The sequence below is a fragment of the Apis dorsata genome, unplaced genomic scaffold (assembly GCF_000469605.1).
Source record: "Apis dorsata unplaced genomic scaffold, Apis dorsata 1.3 scaffold_295, whole genome shotgun sequence".
Classification (NCBI taxonomy): Eukaryota; Metazoa; Arthropoda; class Insecta; order Hymenoptera; family Apidae; genus Apis; species Apis dorsata.
The window spans coordinates 1,655,209-1,674,650 of record NW_006263570.1 but is presented as its reverse complement, the minus strand read 5'-3'; the positions used below and the strand labels follow the sequence as shown (position 1 = coordinate 1,674,650).

Below are 19,442 nucleotides of genomic sequence, written 5' to 3'. Positions count from 1 at the left end.
CAACAAAAAAAGTTTCCGCTGCGGACAGGATTCGAACCTGTGCGGGCATAGCCCATCAGATTTCGAGTCTGACTCCTTAACCACTCGGACACCACAGCTTCTGGCAGAATATTCTTCTCATTCAAACTTATACTATACATTAATATTTTTAATAATATTTTTATATAAATATTATATATTATATATTCATTTATTTTTTAACTAAATAATTAAAAAATATATATTCCTAATTTTAAATAGAAATTAAACTATTACTAAAATGTTTATCAAATATTTATAATATTAAATAAATTTTAAGAAATATGTAAAAAAATATTTAAAAATTAAATATATATAATAATATATATATAATTTTTTAATATTAAATAGATGAATATTCAATAAATAACAAATAAATAACATTATTACAAAATAATACTAAACTATTTAAACAAATTTTTATAAATTCTATTTTATGAATGTATTTTGAAGAATGAATCTAAGAATGAATTTACATAATATTTCATTGATATAATCATTATATCATTTCAACCATAATTAAATATTAAAAATTGAGAGCATCTGTTACTAACTTTTTCACTTCTCTGGACAATTTTGTAGGTGCTGTCAAACCAGCTTGTCATTTTCAACAATCCCACTGTCCCTCACAACCTTGCATGCACGGTAGCCACTGTATCGAAGGATGGAACAGATTTCACTGTGATTGCACTGGAACACAATACACTGGTCCTACTTGTGGGAAAGGTAAAAAAATTTTCTTTTAATTTGAGTTTATGGTATCGCCATTGAACGCAATAATAATAAAGAAAATTTCTTGTTAAGATATAAATATAATTATGCTTATTCACTGATACATTTCATAATTGAATTAAAATTCTAAGGTTTAAGATGGAGTATGTAATAAGATTGTGTTTAAATATATTTGTAATTATATTTAATTTAAATTATTAGTATATTCAATTATCAATAATATAATAATCTTATAATAATCTCTCTCTCTTGAAAAATAATAATAAGATTACATATTATAATGTATATTATAATATAATTATGAAGTAATAGCCAGATATTTAAATACTTTTACCTTTTAACTAATTAATTTGTTAATTATTTCATTTTTATGCTTATTTTATTTCTTATAATATTATATTATGCTATTATTATATAATATATTTTTTTAAGAAGAATATTCAAAAATCTGTATTCAGATGCATCAACGTTGCATCTGAACGGAACACAGCAAATGACAGCATTGATGCCAGAGGATTCGAAAACCCAGACTGAAGAAATAGTAGTTCGCTTCAAAACTACCAGACCACGTGGTCTTCTTCTAGCCACGAGTTTAGAAAATAGTTCGGATCGATTGCAACTCTACCTTGAAGAGGGCAAAGCAAAGATGCTGATCCATATCGGGGACAAAGAAAAGGTGAGTCGAATTCTCTCAAATTTTACTAAATTAGTAATTTCGCTTTAATTAATAACTTATGAATATTGTAACTGCAGATTCTCAAAAAGGTAAAAACACAATTAGAATAAAGTTGAATAAAACGCGAGATTAAACTTCTTTTTCTTTTCAAACAAGTTCTAAGTACTTATGAAATTCTTACTTAGTAATCTTACTTTTTGGTGAAACATCGCCACGTTTTGTCAGTCATGTTCTCTAGCCAGCTTCATTAGAGAATATCGTAATTCCACAGTGGTATACAAAAGTAACAAAGTAGAATACTGTAAAAGAATATTACGTTACATAAAGCCTTTTTTCACGAGAAGAAAGTTTATTTGTTTCGCTGACCGCAATTCTGACCAATAGCGTAATATTCGTGGAAAAAAGACATTGAAGAAGCTTTTAAGAAATGTGGATATAAAACCAAAAGCCTTTCAATGCGTTCTTATCTTTTAGTTATGGAAAATATAAAAATTTTAATTTATATGATTGTGAAGTTTATAATTAGAAAAAATAAAAGATAAAAAAAGACTTGCTTAGGATTTATAATTTATTTTTGGATTTGATAGATAGTAATATTGTTATGTTAACATAATATTTCATTATAAAAAGTATACAATTACAAAATTACCTGATCATTTTTATTATTATTATATATTATATTTATATTTTCTATTATTATTTATTATTATTATTATTTATTATTATAATGATAAGATTAATTCCTGAAAGATAATAATAGAATTGATATTTGTAGATATCAAATTTTATTTTTATTAAATTTTAAATAGAAGAATGAAGAAAAATTGAGAATATTTATGCAAATTTATACTTCTATTTTTCTAAAATATTTTAATAATTACAATACATTAATTTTAATAACTTTAATATGTATTGAAATGAATGTTCTAAGTAATTTTACTTCAAGTATCTATTTTATATATATATATATATATAAAATTTGTTTTTTCAATATATTTTATTTTCTCAAAATTTTCAATTTAATTATTAATGCAAAGAAAGTAATTTGTAACTCGTATTTTTTACTAGTACTATAGTATTCAAATCATGAACTTTTAATTTTAATTTTAATCTGGTCTTATGCTTTCTTACAAGCAATATGAATTATAGAAATACAATTGTTTTTAGAATTATAATTTTTTTCATTATATTATTTACTGAAGCAAATGTAATATTAAATTTTATGATAAAATTTATATCTTTATATTTTTATATCTTCTAAGAAATTTTTCTCTAGATGTCATAGTAGTACAGGAATAAAATTTTGTAATACGATGTTTCACAATGATATAGTGCAATCTCATGACACATGACTTTTACAACCAACTTTAAAAAAATTATAAACCTCAATAAACTTGTAACTTGAAAAATGTATTGAAACGTGAATACGTGGAATTGGAAAATTACACGGTGAATAAAACGTTACAGTTTGAAGTGGTTGCACAGTCATAAACTCAATGGATGAAAATTATTCGTGTGCATCCTTAGCAGGAAGCATTGGCGCCACGGGTAAATTGAAATCCGCAGTCTCCAAGGAACGCGATAACGCATGAAAATTCGAACGAATCTTGCTCATCCGCGATCATAATTCATCGATTCATTCGACCCGTTTTTCCACGACAGAATAAATTGACTGTAAAAATTCAAATCGAACGAAAATAGACGCGGCCGATAGAGCGACGTGTATTCATAATTCATGGTTCAGCCGAAGGTTGAAGGTTCTTTGGTGGAAGATAGTGGTGAAAAAGGCTGTGGATATTGCTTCAATTTGTAATATAATGTTGTTCAACATTGGCGAAATAATATTTTAATTTTAAATATTAAAAAAATTGATACCTTTCAAATATTTGATAAATTAAACGAAGTTTTAATGAGAGAACAATTTAATAATGTTTTGGCATTTAAATAATTTTATGATAAATTATATTTAGTATTATTTCTTTTTTTTTAATTATAAAATATCATAACTAAATAAAATTTTAAGAAATATTGTCAAAAAGAAATTTTTTCATTATGTTATTCAATATTTTTTTATCGAATCAGAAATATAACATTATATTTTTTAGTTTGCCATAGGATTTTAACAATGAGTTTTTATTAAGATAAAAATAGTTGAAAATCGTTGTTTTAATTATTGCATAGAAATAAAAATGTTATTTTATTTTTTATTTTAATTTTTTATTTCAATATTTCACTTTGAAATATTTTAAATCGAAATAATCAAAAATGTAAAAAAACAACTGATGATATTTATAAAAAAAATAAATATATTCTTCTTAATTATTTGAAAAAATAAAAATAGAAATATACAAAAATAGAAAAAATAGAAATATAATTATGAATCTATTGAAATCTGACTTGTTATAAATTACCACAATACAAAAAAAATTTTATACAAAAAATATTATAATATATACATAGTCAAATTGCTTATAACTTAATAAATATAATAATAATTGAAAAAAATTATAAATGTTGTTAAGAACAAAAGTGTAAAAGTGTAAATTCACAAAAACAAATATATACAATCATCATAGTTATCATAGTTATGTCTTCATGAGTTTTAACATTTATTCGCGTATGATATGGCAAAAGTGTATATAGTAAATACAAACAAATACATACAGTCATCATAGTTATCATTATAGTTATGTCTTTATAAGTTTTGACATTTATTCGCGCATAATATGGCAACAAGCATACAGTTTCTGCTACAGACGTGTCGGCGGAAAGTCGAAATGCTCAGAGTTCGTTATTTAATCAATGCAGTTGCCTATTCGCTTCATTTTACCCCAGTCCAATGTCGCCAGACGTTCCACCCTTCTGCAAATTGGAACCGCGAATGTGAACAGCTTATGTACACTAAAACAACGTTGTGCCGATGTGGGACGCTATGTATTCGCAAGTTGCGAACGAATTGTTTTCAATTGCAATGCCTCTCAAATTTGAAATATAGGCATCAAAAGTTAGCTGGCCTATTATTCGAAAAATAAAATCGAGATGGGGAATAATTAAGGCGTAAATTTGATTTATAACAATTCAGATCATTGTTCTGATTTCTAAAGCTGCAAAAAAGATTTTAATTGAAATTTTTATTTGGTAAAGGAAATTGTAATTTAAATTAGTTTTTCATTTAAATAAAATTTTTCAGGAAATTTTTGTTTCACAGAGAGAATATATTGGTAATTCTAATAGATTTTAGACATTAATAAAAATGTTCTAATTAATTGCTCTTCTCTTAATTAAATGCTCTTCTGAATATTTGCTGTATGCTTGCTAATATTAATTTAACAATATTAATTAATATTAATAACATTATATAGTAATAATGTTCTGTAAATTTTTAACTAAATATAATGATTGATTTTAATAATAATAAATAATGATATTTATAATAGATAAAAAATAGAATTCAGTAACTAAATGTTTATATTGTTTTAAATATTGATCAAATATCAAAATACGAAATATACACAAAGATAAGATTATCAAATAAAATTTTTTTTTAAGATTTGTCTAATGTTAAAAAAATTAAGAAATATCTATTATCTAAAATAACAATTCACAGTAAGTCTTGTTATGATTGTCAATCGAGTCATCGTTATTTCTCTTCCTTATAACTTTGTCTTTACAAGTGCCTATGTCTGTTATTTCAAGATATAACATCTTCGTTGTGAACACTCGTCTTATTGTTGCACATTCAATTTCACATTGCAGTCTTTATATTATTATTAGTTAAAATAATACTTACAGGCTTATTAATTACCCAAGTCAAAATAAATGAAATTAAAGTTAATTGTAATAGTTAGATAAATATTTTAAATGTTAATATATTTACTAAAATATATTCAGTCATAATTCATATTTTTACATTATTGATAATATCATAATTATATTATTCGTTTTATATTCAATTTTTAAATTAAAAATAAGTAATTTAAAAATTGCTATTATTTTTTATTTTATAAACAATGACTTTTTGTAGTATTTCAAAATGCAAAAAAATATAATTCTCAATTATATATTTCATTAATATTTAATCATTAATATTTAATTTCATTAATGAGAAAATTATAAATTTCAGTAAAAATTCATTAAGACAAAATTATAAATAAATTTTATTATATACAGCTATCAATATAATTTGAATCAATGAAAGTAATTATATAATTATATAATTTCTCGAAATAAATTTTATCTAATTGAACGTAGAAATCGAAACGAATGATTTCCAATTTAATTCCAACTTAATTTCGAGTGTAGTCGAAACGTTCAATTCAGACAAATGCTCTTTGAATGTGGTCACATGCTGGAATGTTTCGATTCAAACATATATAATACATGTTACGCTGTTAAACAATTATGAATTTTATTTAAATTTCAATTTTCTTTTTTTAAATAATTTCATATTCATTTTATACATAAAAAAACATGAAAATATGTATACTAAATACTAAATAATTTATTTACAATCTTTTATATTAATAATTCTACAATCTTATATCACAATAATAATTTAAATAGTTAATTAACTGCACAGATTTATGCTATTATTTATGCTTTCGGATATAAATGATAAAACTTCCTGTTATATTGATAAGTCCGGAAATGAGATCTTCTTTCTTTAATGTTGATAAATTATGGAATATTGAATTTGGCATTAGATACTTTTCCTCTAATGATATATAATAAACTATAATATAATATATAATATAAGATAAATAATGAATTAAAATTCTTTTATATAATTATTTTTAATTATCATTTTTATTTATCTTAAAATTAGAGATTTAACAAATCTTTTTCAATAATTATAGATGTTAGATTTTCAGTGTCATTAACGAACAAATTGGTTGGTGAAAATTGAGTTTGGAACATAGTCGCAAGCGCTCACACCCCCATTTCGAATGGAAACTAGTTGAACCTCTAGAATACAACCGCGTACGATTAGAGGAGGCTGTAATTTACGTTTATGTTTCAATCTCGGCCTCTACACGGTCTCGATAATTGAACAGAATAATTGATACGGTAATGAACATTTCAATTAACCCGGGCAAACATGAATTTCCTTTTAACTGACTATGTGCTCATAAAAATTTGGGTATCCAATTTTATGGTTTGCAAAAAGAAGAATCAATTTAATTATTGGAATATTTCGAGATATTCTGGATTAAAAAATATGGAGAGGAAATATTTGAAGAAACATATTTTTCGTTTTTTTTTTAATTATTAAACTAATTCCACGTTATTAAAATTCTTTCTATTTATTTTTACAGTGATATGTTTTATGAAGTAAATTATATAAAAAAAATCGTAAAAAGTATTACGATATATTTATATACTTTCTTTTGATTATCTCATATATTCTTATATATTATTCCTTTAAAATAATTTCTAATTTTTATATAACATTCTTACACGAACGATTTCTTATGTTATGTTTCTTTTAAAAAATTTTAGATTTTATCAATCATTCTCTAACTACATTATATTAAGATCATAAATAATATATTTTATATAATAATAATTTAATATTTTTTGTGATTTTCTCAATTATGAATTCTTAATTGATGTAATTATTAAATTTTTTCTTATAATAGAAATAATTTTTTATTTGTATAAATGCAATTAATGTGAAGAGATATTGATCAATTAATAATAATGAAAATTCAGAAAATTACCTATAAATGGCAATACTTATCGATTAATTAAGCGGTATATAGCGGTTATAAATTGTTAGATATATAGATATGAATAGAACTGTAATATATGAAACATCTGTCTGACTGCTAAACAGGTGGAACAAGAATTGGGTCAGTAAGTGAACATTTGTGTGCCGATTAAATGGGTCGAATTAATTAGCGGTGCACGAAATTACCTACTCACATTTGTATTATAAATTGGAAAACGAAATTAAGGAAAGGAAATACCTAGGTTGGAATAACCAATACGAATATATTAAAGTCCAAAGTTCAATTCTCCAAGAATTTCGAATTCGTCTAATCATTGGATCTTGTTTTGATTGAAATTTCTCAATCATTGGATTTATTTTAATGACGAGTATTATAGTATTGCTGATAAGAAAAACAAAATTGATTGAATTTTCTACATACTTTTTTTTAAAAAAGTAAATTTATTTCATTTTTTCTTGCTTTCATTTTGAAAAGAAATTTAATATTATTGTTAAATTGAAATTCCAAGATATAAGTGATACTATTATATTATTAAAAATTATATTATTATTATATTATTAAATTTAAAAAAAGCAACATGAATTTCTATTTATAAAATAAAAACTAATAAAATTATCAAATATCTAATAATCCATTTTTTATATTCGAAACATTTTAAATAATAAAAAATCGAATTCTATTTTTAAAAAAAAAATTTTTTCGCTTCCATTTATAATCACAATTCATCTTTGTTCATACAACATTTATTCATATATCAATCTAAATATTTTAAACAATTTAAGTACTTAAATTTTAAAATTTAATTCTAATTTTAATTCTCCATTTTAAACTATTTTAAATAAATGATAAAGAAATTGAATTTTATCTTCAATAAAAAATAAATATATTCTTATTCGTGCAATAAAAGTTATTCATTCGACAATTTCCATTACGATTAAATATTATAATTTTCATCTTGAAATTGAAACGAGAAATATTTTCACACGATTGAAATTTTATGTGTGACCACAAAAATGGAGCGTAATTAAAATAATAAATGAAAGTCGACCAAGGTATACAATAGGATAGGAATGGAGAGTTAACGAATTTGCATTATGCACCGATTAATAAACGAATCGTCGATCCGGTTTCGAAATCGCTCAACGATTTATTGTTCAACCGACCGAAAGCATCGCGATTGCAAAATTGGTTACACGTACAATTCATACAGATACACGTTGCATACAGATGGAATGCTCTAGATGATCGAAGGTAAACAAAGAGGGTGAGAGCTCAGGGGGATGCGTTCAGAAATTCATTCGATCCACGTGGGACAATCGACATAGATAACACCTAGAACGTGATTTTCTAGAAAATATAATTTTCCTGCGAAATTCTCTAGAAATTTCGAGCATGAAATCAAAAATTCATGACTTTAAATTTTGTAACGAAATGTACGTGTTTGATACAAATAAAATATTCTATATTTAAAATATGTATTCAAGTTACTGAAATTTAAAAAAGATTTCTTTTTAAATAATTAAATAATTGATCAATAGAGAAGTATATTTTCTTTCAAGATCAAGATTTGATTTGTAAAACAAAATTTATCATAAATTTTTAAATCTTTCATATACACATACGAAGATGACACGTGTTGATTACAAAAATATATTTATATATATATATATATATATGACTTTTCTATCACGCTTTGATCAATATTGAAATAAATTTTTTACGTTACATAATGATTTTGAATAAATAATTACTTATTGTCAAAATTATTTTAAAATTAAAATTTTTATAAAGATAAAAAGATTCTAAATACATGTAACCAATCACATGTAATCACTTGTACTATTCTCCTATTGAATGCCTCAATTGAAAATAATTTATTCACTTAAAGTGAAAATAGAATAAAACTCATTCACTTACTCGTTGACATTTATTATGCAACATCCTAATAAAAGGAGATTAAGTGAGAAGATCGTGTATCCCCAAAATTCAGTTGCATGCATTTGCACGAAATAGAGATCGATACGATTCTATAGGATCGAAATAGGGTGAATAGATATAGGTATTGTAAAATTGAACAAGTGACGGTAATAGTGTGAACAAATTAGAGTTGTAAATAGATCAAATCATGAACAGAACTTCCATTATCCCAATTACACGCGTATGCACGTGTATACATGTGTCACAAATGATGTATGTAGAGTTATTCAGGTTAATTATCAAACTCCATTATCTAAATAATAAACAAATCACTGTCGTTTTGATTACCAATTAATCACTTAATAATCGGTATAATCATTAATATTTTTATTTCTTATATCTTTTTATGATATAGTAATGCAACCAATGAAATGCAATTTAAAAAAAATTGTATTTCTAGAGAAATAGAGCAATCAAAAAAATTCTTACTTTATATATATATATAAAAAAATTTTCGAAGTACAGTAATTTAATAATACATGAAATGTTTTAATTTGTAATGTAAATGACTGTTTTAAAGTGTAAAATAATGAGAGATTTTATTAAAGATAAATTTAAATTTCTCTTAGAAATTTCATAATTGATTGTAATTTTTTATTTATCTTGAAATTTTTTACGTATAAAATTGATATGAAAAAGTTTTATATCTGGAAAAAATTTTCGTTTATTTTGATATTTCTTTGACAAATACATATAAATATTTAAAAAATTCTAAAAATATTTCATCATATCATATACAGATGTTTTAATTAAAACAAATATAAACAAATTCATCCATTTGCAAATAATTAATGAAATTTTTAAAATTTGTAAAATATTCCCAATAATTCCAAACGTCTCGTTAGAATTTTATTAGAATCAATTTCTCTTATAATTATAGAAATAGAAAAAATATAAAAAAAGAACAAAAATAAAAATAGAAAACAAAAATCAAAAAGAAAAAAATATAAGAGAACAAAAGAGAGGGAGAATAAAAGAAAAGCGAGGAAAAAAAAAAATGATTAGTTGACCTACAGAGGCAGTACAAATTAACGCATGGAGAACAGTAACTAAAGCTGATTTCCCGCGGAGAAATTTCTTTGTAGCCTGCCGAATATTCAAATAGCGAATTTTAATTAAAGTTTGCCCCGGTTCGTCAAATATTTACGATCCCCTGATCAATTTCCGGTAGGATTTTCCTTCCGCCCTACACCCTCCCTCCTCCAATTCTCATTTTTTTTTTTTTCCCCCTCCTTTCTTTCTTTCTCTCCCATTTCTCGCCGATCGCCACGCTCTGCATCATCTCTATTTATTTTCTTTCGTTTCTACGCCCCCCCCCCCCCCCCCCCAATTCTCGTTTTTTTTTTTTTCCCCCTCCTTTCTTTCTTTCTCTCCCATTTCTCGCCGATCGCCACGCTCTGCATCATCTCTATTTATTTTCTTTCGTTTCTACGCCCCCCCCCCTCCCCCACGTTAGTTTTATCCAGTCGGGAACAAACGGATCGGAAGTAATGCCTTTGGAATCGTCCTTGGAAATAATTCTTTCGCGGAGAAAGGGGCGCGAGTTTATTTCTTTCCTCGAGGAGAAGTGGAGCGAGCCAACCACGTTGCCGCGTTCCCTGTGAACGCTTTTTTCGCCTTCCCTCCCCCCTTCCTTTCGATTACTTTCGGCTCGAGAAAGGAGGAGGAATTTCACCGCCGATGGATCGTGGTCGAACGAGAGGGAGAAGCAATCGGAGAATGAACGCGATAAGGCGTTTGCTTCACGAAGCTCGTGAAAGACTTAGATAGAGATATTTCCTCGTCTTGAACAACGTTAATTCTCTGTGGAACTGCGCAATTGGAAATCTTGATGGCGGATTTTGATTAGATATTGATGAGATTGGAGAGTAGATTTGTTACGAAGGAAAGTTTGTTTAGATTTGTTTGTTCATTTATTAGAAAGATTATAGGAAGAAATTTTTTTAGAATTTTATAAGTCGATTGGATTTTTACAATAAAAATTGTGCATGTTTTAAGATTCTTATAACATTGGCTATTAATGTGTAACAGAATATGTAACAGAGAGGGATATTGAATGAATATATTCATTTATTACATCCAAAGAATGATTTTTTTTGAATCTTCTGTTAGATATGTATGAGATGATTTGAATAATATTAAAATTTGAATGATTAAAAAAAATGTATGGAGTCTTATAAATGAATTTCAAATATTAAGCCTTCAATTTTAATTAATTTTGTAATATTCTCATATAATTTTATTAGGAATGTTCAGATTTTTCTTTAAAATTATGATTTTTGTATATCTGTGTCATTGTTGCACAAAATGAACTATGTGAATAAATTCATAATAATTTTTATATGCATCTATAATGATTTCTCTATGAAAACATAAAATATATAGATTCTTTGATAAAAAAGTTATCAATTTATATATGCAGGATAAATTAATATTGATTTACAGGATATAAACAATGAAAATTGTAAAATTATTAGAATACTGAATTTCATTAAAATAAAAGAATAATTTATAAGATTATAGATAGAATGTGAAAAAAATATATTAGATTTTCATTTTTATTTTCACTTTTATTTCATTAACAAAAATGTTTTAAACAATTGTTAATTGTATTCCTTTTTCATAAAAGATACATCGGATAAAAATGGGTTATATTTCTGATCGATCGTGCAGTTGATCGCATTGTTGGATGATCGTATAACTGCAATCGAGGAACGTTGAATAATCGTATTAAGTTTACTTTCGCGATCTGTTTTATTGATTGATCGCAATTATATCGGCGAAACACCGTTCTCAATACACAATGCGTTATAATTAAACACAAATCACGGTTTGAAATGCATTCGAAACGCTATAAATCAAACGCCGTGTTGAGATATTTTTCAGAAAAATAAGGTCTCATCGAATTGCACGCCGATACAATCACGAATCGGATTGTTAAATTTATTCGATCGCGAAAAATATATTTTCCAATTACAATGGGGAAATATATATACAATAGAAATGCGAATATAAAGTGAATTGTATTTTCTATATTATAAATTGTAATGTCATATGTACGTTATACACTGTGATTAATAATAGTAACAGATGTGATAAAACAACCGAATAGAAGCAGACAATCTCTTTATATATAGAAAATATAAATAAATCTTTTTTTAAAAAGAATAAAATATTATGCAAGAATAATCTAATGTTTGTAGAATAAATCATTTTAAAATTTATTAGAAATTCATTTTCAATTGTCTCTATACTGAAAATAAATTTTTAATTTACGTAAAATGAATCTTTAATATTTTAATGGTAATTTATTAAGATAGTTTTGAATATTACTTTGCAGATTTAATTTTCAGTACTTGTAAATCTATTTTACACTATAATTATTCTTAATTTTAAAGTTATGAAATTACTATTAATTTTTATCAATATTAAAAGCATATTGTAATAGAAAATATAGAAAAAATATACATGGTATTAATGAAAACAAAATTAAAACAGAAAAAAATAAATAACATGGATTAATATCATCTACACTGTCTTGTGATTAAATTAGATATTTGATCTTCATTGAAAAATCAACTTTTGATAAATCCCTATGATTCTAAATCTTTAACTTCTTAAAATTTTAAAATTTAATAAATTTAATAATCAATTCTCACTTCAGGCATTTAACATCTGAACATATTAACTACTTATAATTGGAAATTGTTTTTAAAAAATATTTATTACAAGGATTATAATGTTAATATACATATTACTTTTCTATTTCATTAAAATCTTGATACATTTTATTAAACAAATCTCTAAAGATGAAATAAATATTACTAATTGTTAAAATTATTAAAATAAATGCATCATATCTAGAGATACTTTTATACATTATAAATAACGGCAATTATTTCGGCATTGCAATATATTGCTTTGATTATTTGAAAACTTTTTTTTTGATTAATAAAAATTATACATTATTGTATTATTAAGTTATATATAGATTTCAGGCTTGGACTATTAACAGTGATTTTTTTCTTAATTAACATAAAATAGCAAAAGGCATGAAAAGTTGTAGACATCATTCTTGCAAAATCAATCTTGCAATTTTTTAAAAATCTCTATAAAAATTGCTCTCAAAAAATCTATTTATCGCAATACACTAATTACTTTTACCTCTAAATTTTTATTTACTTATAACAAATCCCTATATTAACTAATTAATAATAATTAACCCATCAAAACACGAATAATCAGGCAATCCAACGATTTCCTGATTTAAAGAAACCATTCCTCATCCTAATCCTGACCGAGCAAAATTATTTATCGAACCGCGACGTTGAATTTCCAATGATAGTTTTAATAACGTGGTATCCACTCCCCAATAGAGGAGTGCAAAAAGACACACGCCGTTTGCCAATCGATAAATGCTATCGCGGGGGCTCGGCATGATTGAATGCTTTATGCAGCTGCGATTTCCTGCGGCGAGCCGAGCGGAGCCGATGAATTCGATAAAGCTCGATCGAGCTTGAGCACCGCGACAAAACGTCCCTTAATTGCCGGATTGATTCGTAGGTGGTGGCGGAGACGCGCGATTACCCGAGCGTGAGTCGGCGATAAAGTTACCCGAGGGAGAGAAACCGTAATATCCGTTTACTGATAGACTTTCTATGTAATTTCACTTCGCTTTCCCTTGGTGCGCTTTTACGCGTCAACCTTCCTAACCAGTTCGGCTGACGATTAGATTTCAAACGTTTGTCACCACGAATTTTGATCTTTCCGTTCAAGTTCTTCTTGTCGTTCGAGCAGAGCAGAGATCAGGATCGAATGATTAGATTATTTTTGTGTATAGATGTGAAGTTTGGTTGATTATAGTAAGTTGATTATAATATAGATACTTGTTTTGTAAGATTTGAAATAAATTTTATTTATTATATAAATTATAGATAAATTTGTTATTTATGAATATATCCAGAAATTAAATTTGATTGATAATAAAAAGTAAAAGAGGATAAAAAAATAGATATTTTTAGGAGTTGAAGATGTATACTATTTATTAGATATACTAGCTTTATTAACTTTTCATTCAAAATATTTCTATATATCTATATATTATATTTTTTATTTTAAAAATTATTCAAAATTATATTAACATCCATAATCTAATCAAACAATAAAGTACAAATAGTAAATTGTAATATAACAATTAATATTCAAAGAAATAAAATCATAATTAATAATCTTCATATAATAAATAATCTTCATCTAAAAATTTATTTAAAATAAAACATTTATAACGTAATCATCATCAAATAATAATATAATAATAAGTAATAATCTCCAAATGATTTCGTTTCAAAGAAAAGATAACAATATCTATGAGACATTCTTGTCAAAATCACAATGAATCTCATTGACGACCGTGTAACAGTTTCTTGATTGAAAGCTCATCACGATGAACGATTGAAAATAACGCTTAAATATCAGGGAGATGGGCACGAACGATATCTGGTGGCGCAAAGGTGACGTCAGGTGACAAACGTGTGTCAGGTGCCATGTGATAGATGAATATCGCGACTGGCAGCGTGGACCAAACCAGTTAGCAGATAGTGACGAGTTGCCCGGATTTATGGTGGTTTAACCAAACGAGAGGCGCCGTGTGTTGTTAGTTTATCGATGCTACCATACTGCTATGGTTAACTGTACGTGTATCAGGATCGTTCCGCCATCCTTGAATAACAGGGTTGCACATACATTTTGCATGTCCTTTTCTGTTATGAAAATACACACGGATCCGAAAGTGGATCTTCAATAATCTGCAAATGAGCTCTTTCGCGATGGAAATTCTTTGTTTATTTCTTTGGGCGTTAATTTTCCATTAAATTAAATTTTCGTTGATAAAATAAAAAATCGAGGTTTTTTTTTTGATGAATTGAAAATATTTGAAATATAAGTTAAATTATTTAGTCTCTCGTTTGGATTTGGATTTGTGTGAATTTAATTTTTAAATTCAGAGAGAAATATTTTTAATAATATTTTTAATAATATTAAGTTTTTGATTTATATTAACAGTTGGACCAAGGATTGAATCGTTTTTAACCCTTGTCAAATTCAAACAGTTATGAAATAAAATGTGGAAGATATCATATTTATTATTTATTTGCAAATATGTAAATTATAATTGATCTCACATGGATAGTAGATTGTTCAATAAACAAAAATATGAAATTTCAATGGATCATAGATAAGATAATTCAAAATTTGTTAATATGCTTATAAAGCTATTACATCAAATTATTTGGTTGATTAGAAATTTTTAATAAATTAAATTAAATTTAAGTATTTAAAAAAGAAATTTAAAAATCCAGTATTTTAAAATTCAGAAAAGTCATGATAATTAAGGAATGAGTTTAAAAAAATAATTTTCTTAAAGATTAAAGCTTAACGCTAATTATTCACGCTCAAGCATTATTGCATTTGCGCGGTGTAATTCAATCGGCGCGTTTCCGCTCGAGATGTTTCCATTGCGCCATGGCGCGAATTTCCTCGGTATTTGAGCGGTTTCATCCTGCAACACGCAATCAATCTCGTTGCAAGGAACCGTATAAGCTCAAAATCGAAACAGGAATTCCAGACTTGTGGCCTGATTATTATATGCAACGTGTCGAGTTTGACCATGAAATCGAAATTTCGATTCTAGGACATAGTTTTTGTAATTTATAATTAATTCTCGACGATATGACTTTATTTGGACACTACATAGAATTTCAGAAATATTTTTTGATATTTGAGGATTTCTTTTTTTCAAAAGAATTTGTATTTACTCGATTTTGTGACAAATAATTTTTTAATAATCCATAGGCGAAAGCAAATTTCTTTTCGCGATCAAAAATATAGATAAAAGAACGGAATTATTGTGATTTTCCAATAGCATATAGAATTCATGCAAGTCTAGAACTATATTTAAATATTTTATTGGTTAATTAATATAATTATGACGATAAAGTGAACTCCTTTTGATTAATTAAGATAATTAAACTCGAACAAGATCGAATTTAAACAAAGATCCAATTTATTTCAAGCAAAGGACTTAAGATTATTTTTAAATCAAATTAGAATTTTCAATATATCATTACTAATTATAAATAATATTTTTCCAAAAATAAACAAATGTACACAAAAATTTTAAACTTAAAACGCAATTAAAATCTATTAAAATTAGGAAAACTTTAAATCGGTGTAACTCCAAGGATAATGATTTTTAATCAATGAATCAAAGATCATTAGAAGCATGAAACCTTGCTCTTTAAAATGCTTTTTCATTTATCCCGATACGACTTCCGGTTCCCGAGATATCGTCGTGTAAAGAAAAGATAATTTTTAATCATTTATCGAAGTCCTATTAAATCCTATTAAAATTCGGAAAAATTTAAATCGCTATAACTCCGAAGATAATGATTTTTTAGCAATGAGTGAGCAATCAATAAAAGCGCGGAACCTTGCCCTTTAAAATGCTTTTTCATTTATCCCGATACGACTTCCGGTTCCCGAGATATCGTCGTGTAAAGAAAAGATAATTTTTAATCATTTATCGAAGTCCTATTAAATCCTATTAAAATTCGGAAAAATTTAAATCGCTATAACTCCGAAGATAATGATTTTTTATCAATGAGTGAGCAATCAATAAAAGCGCGGAACCTTGCCCTTTAAAATGCTTTTTCATTTATCCCGATATGACTTCCGGTTCCGGAGATATCATCGTGTAAAGCGAAGGATAATTTTTAATCGTTTACTATCTCCGTCCTTGTCTCATTCGGATGCTCGTTCGCGTCTCGCCTCACCGACCTATCCCAAACTCCAGACAAGCGGCAGACGCAATTCTTGAAAGAACGTAGTACGTATTTCTAGGAAAAAATATAGGTCACGGGCCATTCATAATCTCCGCACTGTCTAAAACTTTGAATCCTTATATCTCGGCAACCGATTGAGATATCGGAATAAAACAAAAAGGGATTTCATTGGCATGACTTTCTCTATTTTCTGGATAATTTTTAATGATAAAATTATTTTTTTTTTTTAGTTTTTTGCGTGAAAAGTTAAATTAAAAAATATTTATAATGACATAATATGGTATTTTATTCTGAAATACGATATTTAATAAAATTTAAATATTCTGAATAATGTTTTGAAATTTATTATGATCTTTGTTGTTATAGAATTTATCATTTGAGATAAATTTATGATAGACAACTTTAAAATTATTTTTATATATTGTAATGCAAGTTTGGCATTTATTTTATATAATATTATATATTTCATATAATTGAATATTTGTAGAAGTTTTAATTGTAACTTATTTATGATACAATATAAATTTAATAAATTATAAAAAATATTTAAATGGAATATTAAGAAATACTAAGAAAAAAATATTCATAAAATTATATTTATCGTTTTTCTAATAGCACAATTTTCTTTTATTTTCAGACATTAGTTGCTGGACAAGGTTTAAATGACGACATGTGGCACACACTAAGGTTCTCCAGAAGAGCAAGCTCTTTGAAATTCCAAATCGATGACGAAGCTGCTGTACGGGGTAAGTCAAAAATATTATATAAATTCCTATTTATTGAATGAACGAATTATTTAACAATAAATCATAGAAAAGTTTAATAGAAAAATACTCCAATTATATTCCATTATCAAAATATATTTATTTATTAATCAAAAATAATTTCTATATATTTTACAAAAAAGAGTTTCATATCTTTCATATAAAAGAACTCGTAAAGAACCTAAGGAACGCAAAAAGAACTGATTTTTATATGCAAATAGATCAAGTCTTTCATAAAACCTATTTGATATTTAAATAAGGTAATTTTAAAGGGTAAAATGTTTTTTGAATAAAATATTTTCTAATTTATCTTTAAAACAATAATAAATATTGTTTGAAAACACTTTTAAAGCGAAAGTTTAAATAAAATTATATTACATGTAATCAAATATATCCATTACAAAAAGTTAAAATTAATTTTGCTAAAACTATTTATATATTTTAGATTATTTTAAAAAATTTTATCATTTTATCATTTTTACTATCATTTCAGCTATAGCTTTAAATATCAAAATAATTAACGATCTTTTCACATAAAATTCAAATGCCTCGTGTGTCTGCAAATAAATCAGAAAATTGTTTCATCCAAAAAAATAGATAAAAAATTGAAAGTTATAGGACAGATTCAATCATCTTTTAAATTGTCGAATTTGTTTCTGTCCCGCTATTACAACGAGACTGACAAGAGCACCGTGAATTCGTATCAGCTCTCCCTTGTTCATCGTGGCATTATATGATTCCCTTTTTGGGTTTCGTGTGAAGTATTTAGTCACACATCGGTGATCTCGTTCGCGCTTTTCGAGGAACGAATACAAAAAGGGGCTCGTTCGTATTTGAATTCGAATTCGCTCGTCTGCAACGAGCCAGCTCGAATAGGGAAAATATTTCTATCCGGATCGATTCTACCGGTTTTTCGTATGCACACATTTATCGATACATAGTAAATCGAATATTTGAAAAAACTAAATTGGATATTCGATTTTAAAATTGTCGATGATGCGATTAATTATAGACATTCTATTTGTATTTGAGTGTTAAGAATTAGAATAGAAACGAAAATTTTTCAAATCAAGATAAATATATCCATTTTCTTACGAATAGATTATATATATAGATTTGATTATATACATAGATTATGATTCATAATTAATATAATTATATAATTATATTAATTATAATTCGATTGAAAAAAAGGAATGTATAAAATTTTCTTCCAAAATTAAATTAATAATTAATAATTAATATTTCATCTTTATTTATAATCTTTAATAAATCTTTTAATTTAATTATTATTTTTATCTTTTAATTATTATTTCAAATTAATTTAATAAAATATAATTTTAAAATGTTTTATCGAGAAATAAAATATCAATTTCTTTTTTATATTGAATATTGATAAGAAACAAGAAGAAAATAATTCTATCTTGAATAAAAAATACATAATGATATTTTGAAAAATAAATAATAAATGAAAAATATTATAAATCGTATTATTCCTCTATCAGAATATAAAGAAAAGAGGGAAAAACGGGGGAAAAAAAAAAAATGGAGCACGTCATTCTTTTTTACAAATTGTCAGCCTCGACAACACCATTTGGATCAACTATTTTACAGCTGCATCAGACGTGTGTACCTATATAATTGCAAGCGAGATATTTTTGAAAGTTGTTCGAACACAAGATGCCATCGGCGCATTACAGCTGGA

The 19,442-nt window shown here is 25.7% G+C and overlaps 1 protein-coding gene and 1 non-coding gene across 14 annotated transcripts in view; one reads left to right on the top strand and one right to left on the bottom strand.

Moving 5' to 3' along the window:
* LOC102674491 (neurexin-1) overlaps positions 1 to 19,442 on the top strand; it is a 425,676-nt gene that overhangs the window by 311,943 nt on the left and 94,291 nt on the right. For all 13 annotated transcript variants that reach the window (XM_031511258.1, XM_031511256.1, XM_031511254.1 and 10 more), the window contains 3 exons: positions 601 to 744; positions 1,209 to 1,426; positions 17,611 to 17,719. In XM_031511258.1, the coding sequence (XP_031367118.1) occupies positions 601 to 744; positions 1,209 to 1,426; positions 17,611 to 17,719 (471 nt within the window). The remainder of the gene's footprint in view (positions 1 to 600; positions 745 to 1,208; positions 1,427 to 17,610; positions 17,720 to 19,442) is intronic.
* Trnas-cga lies at positions 17 to 98 on the bottom strand. Its single transcript has one exon. It is a non-coding gene; the product is annotated as a tRNA-Ser (tRNA).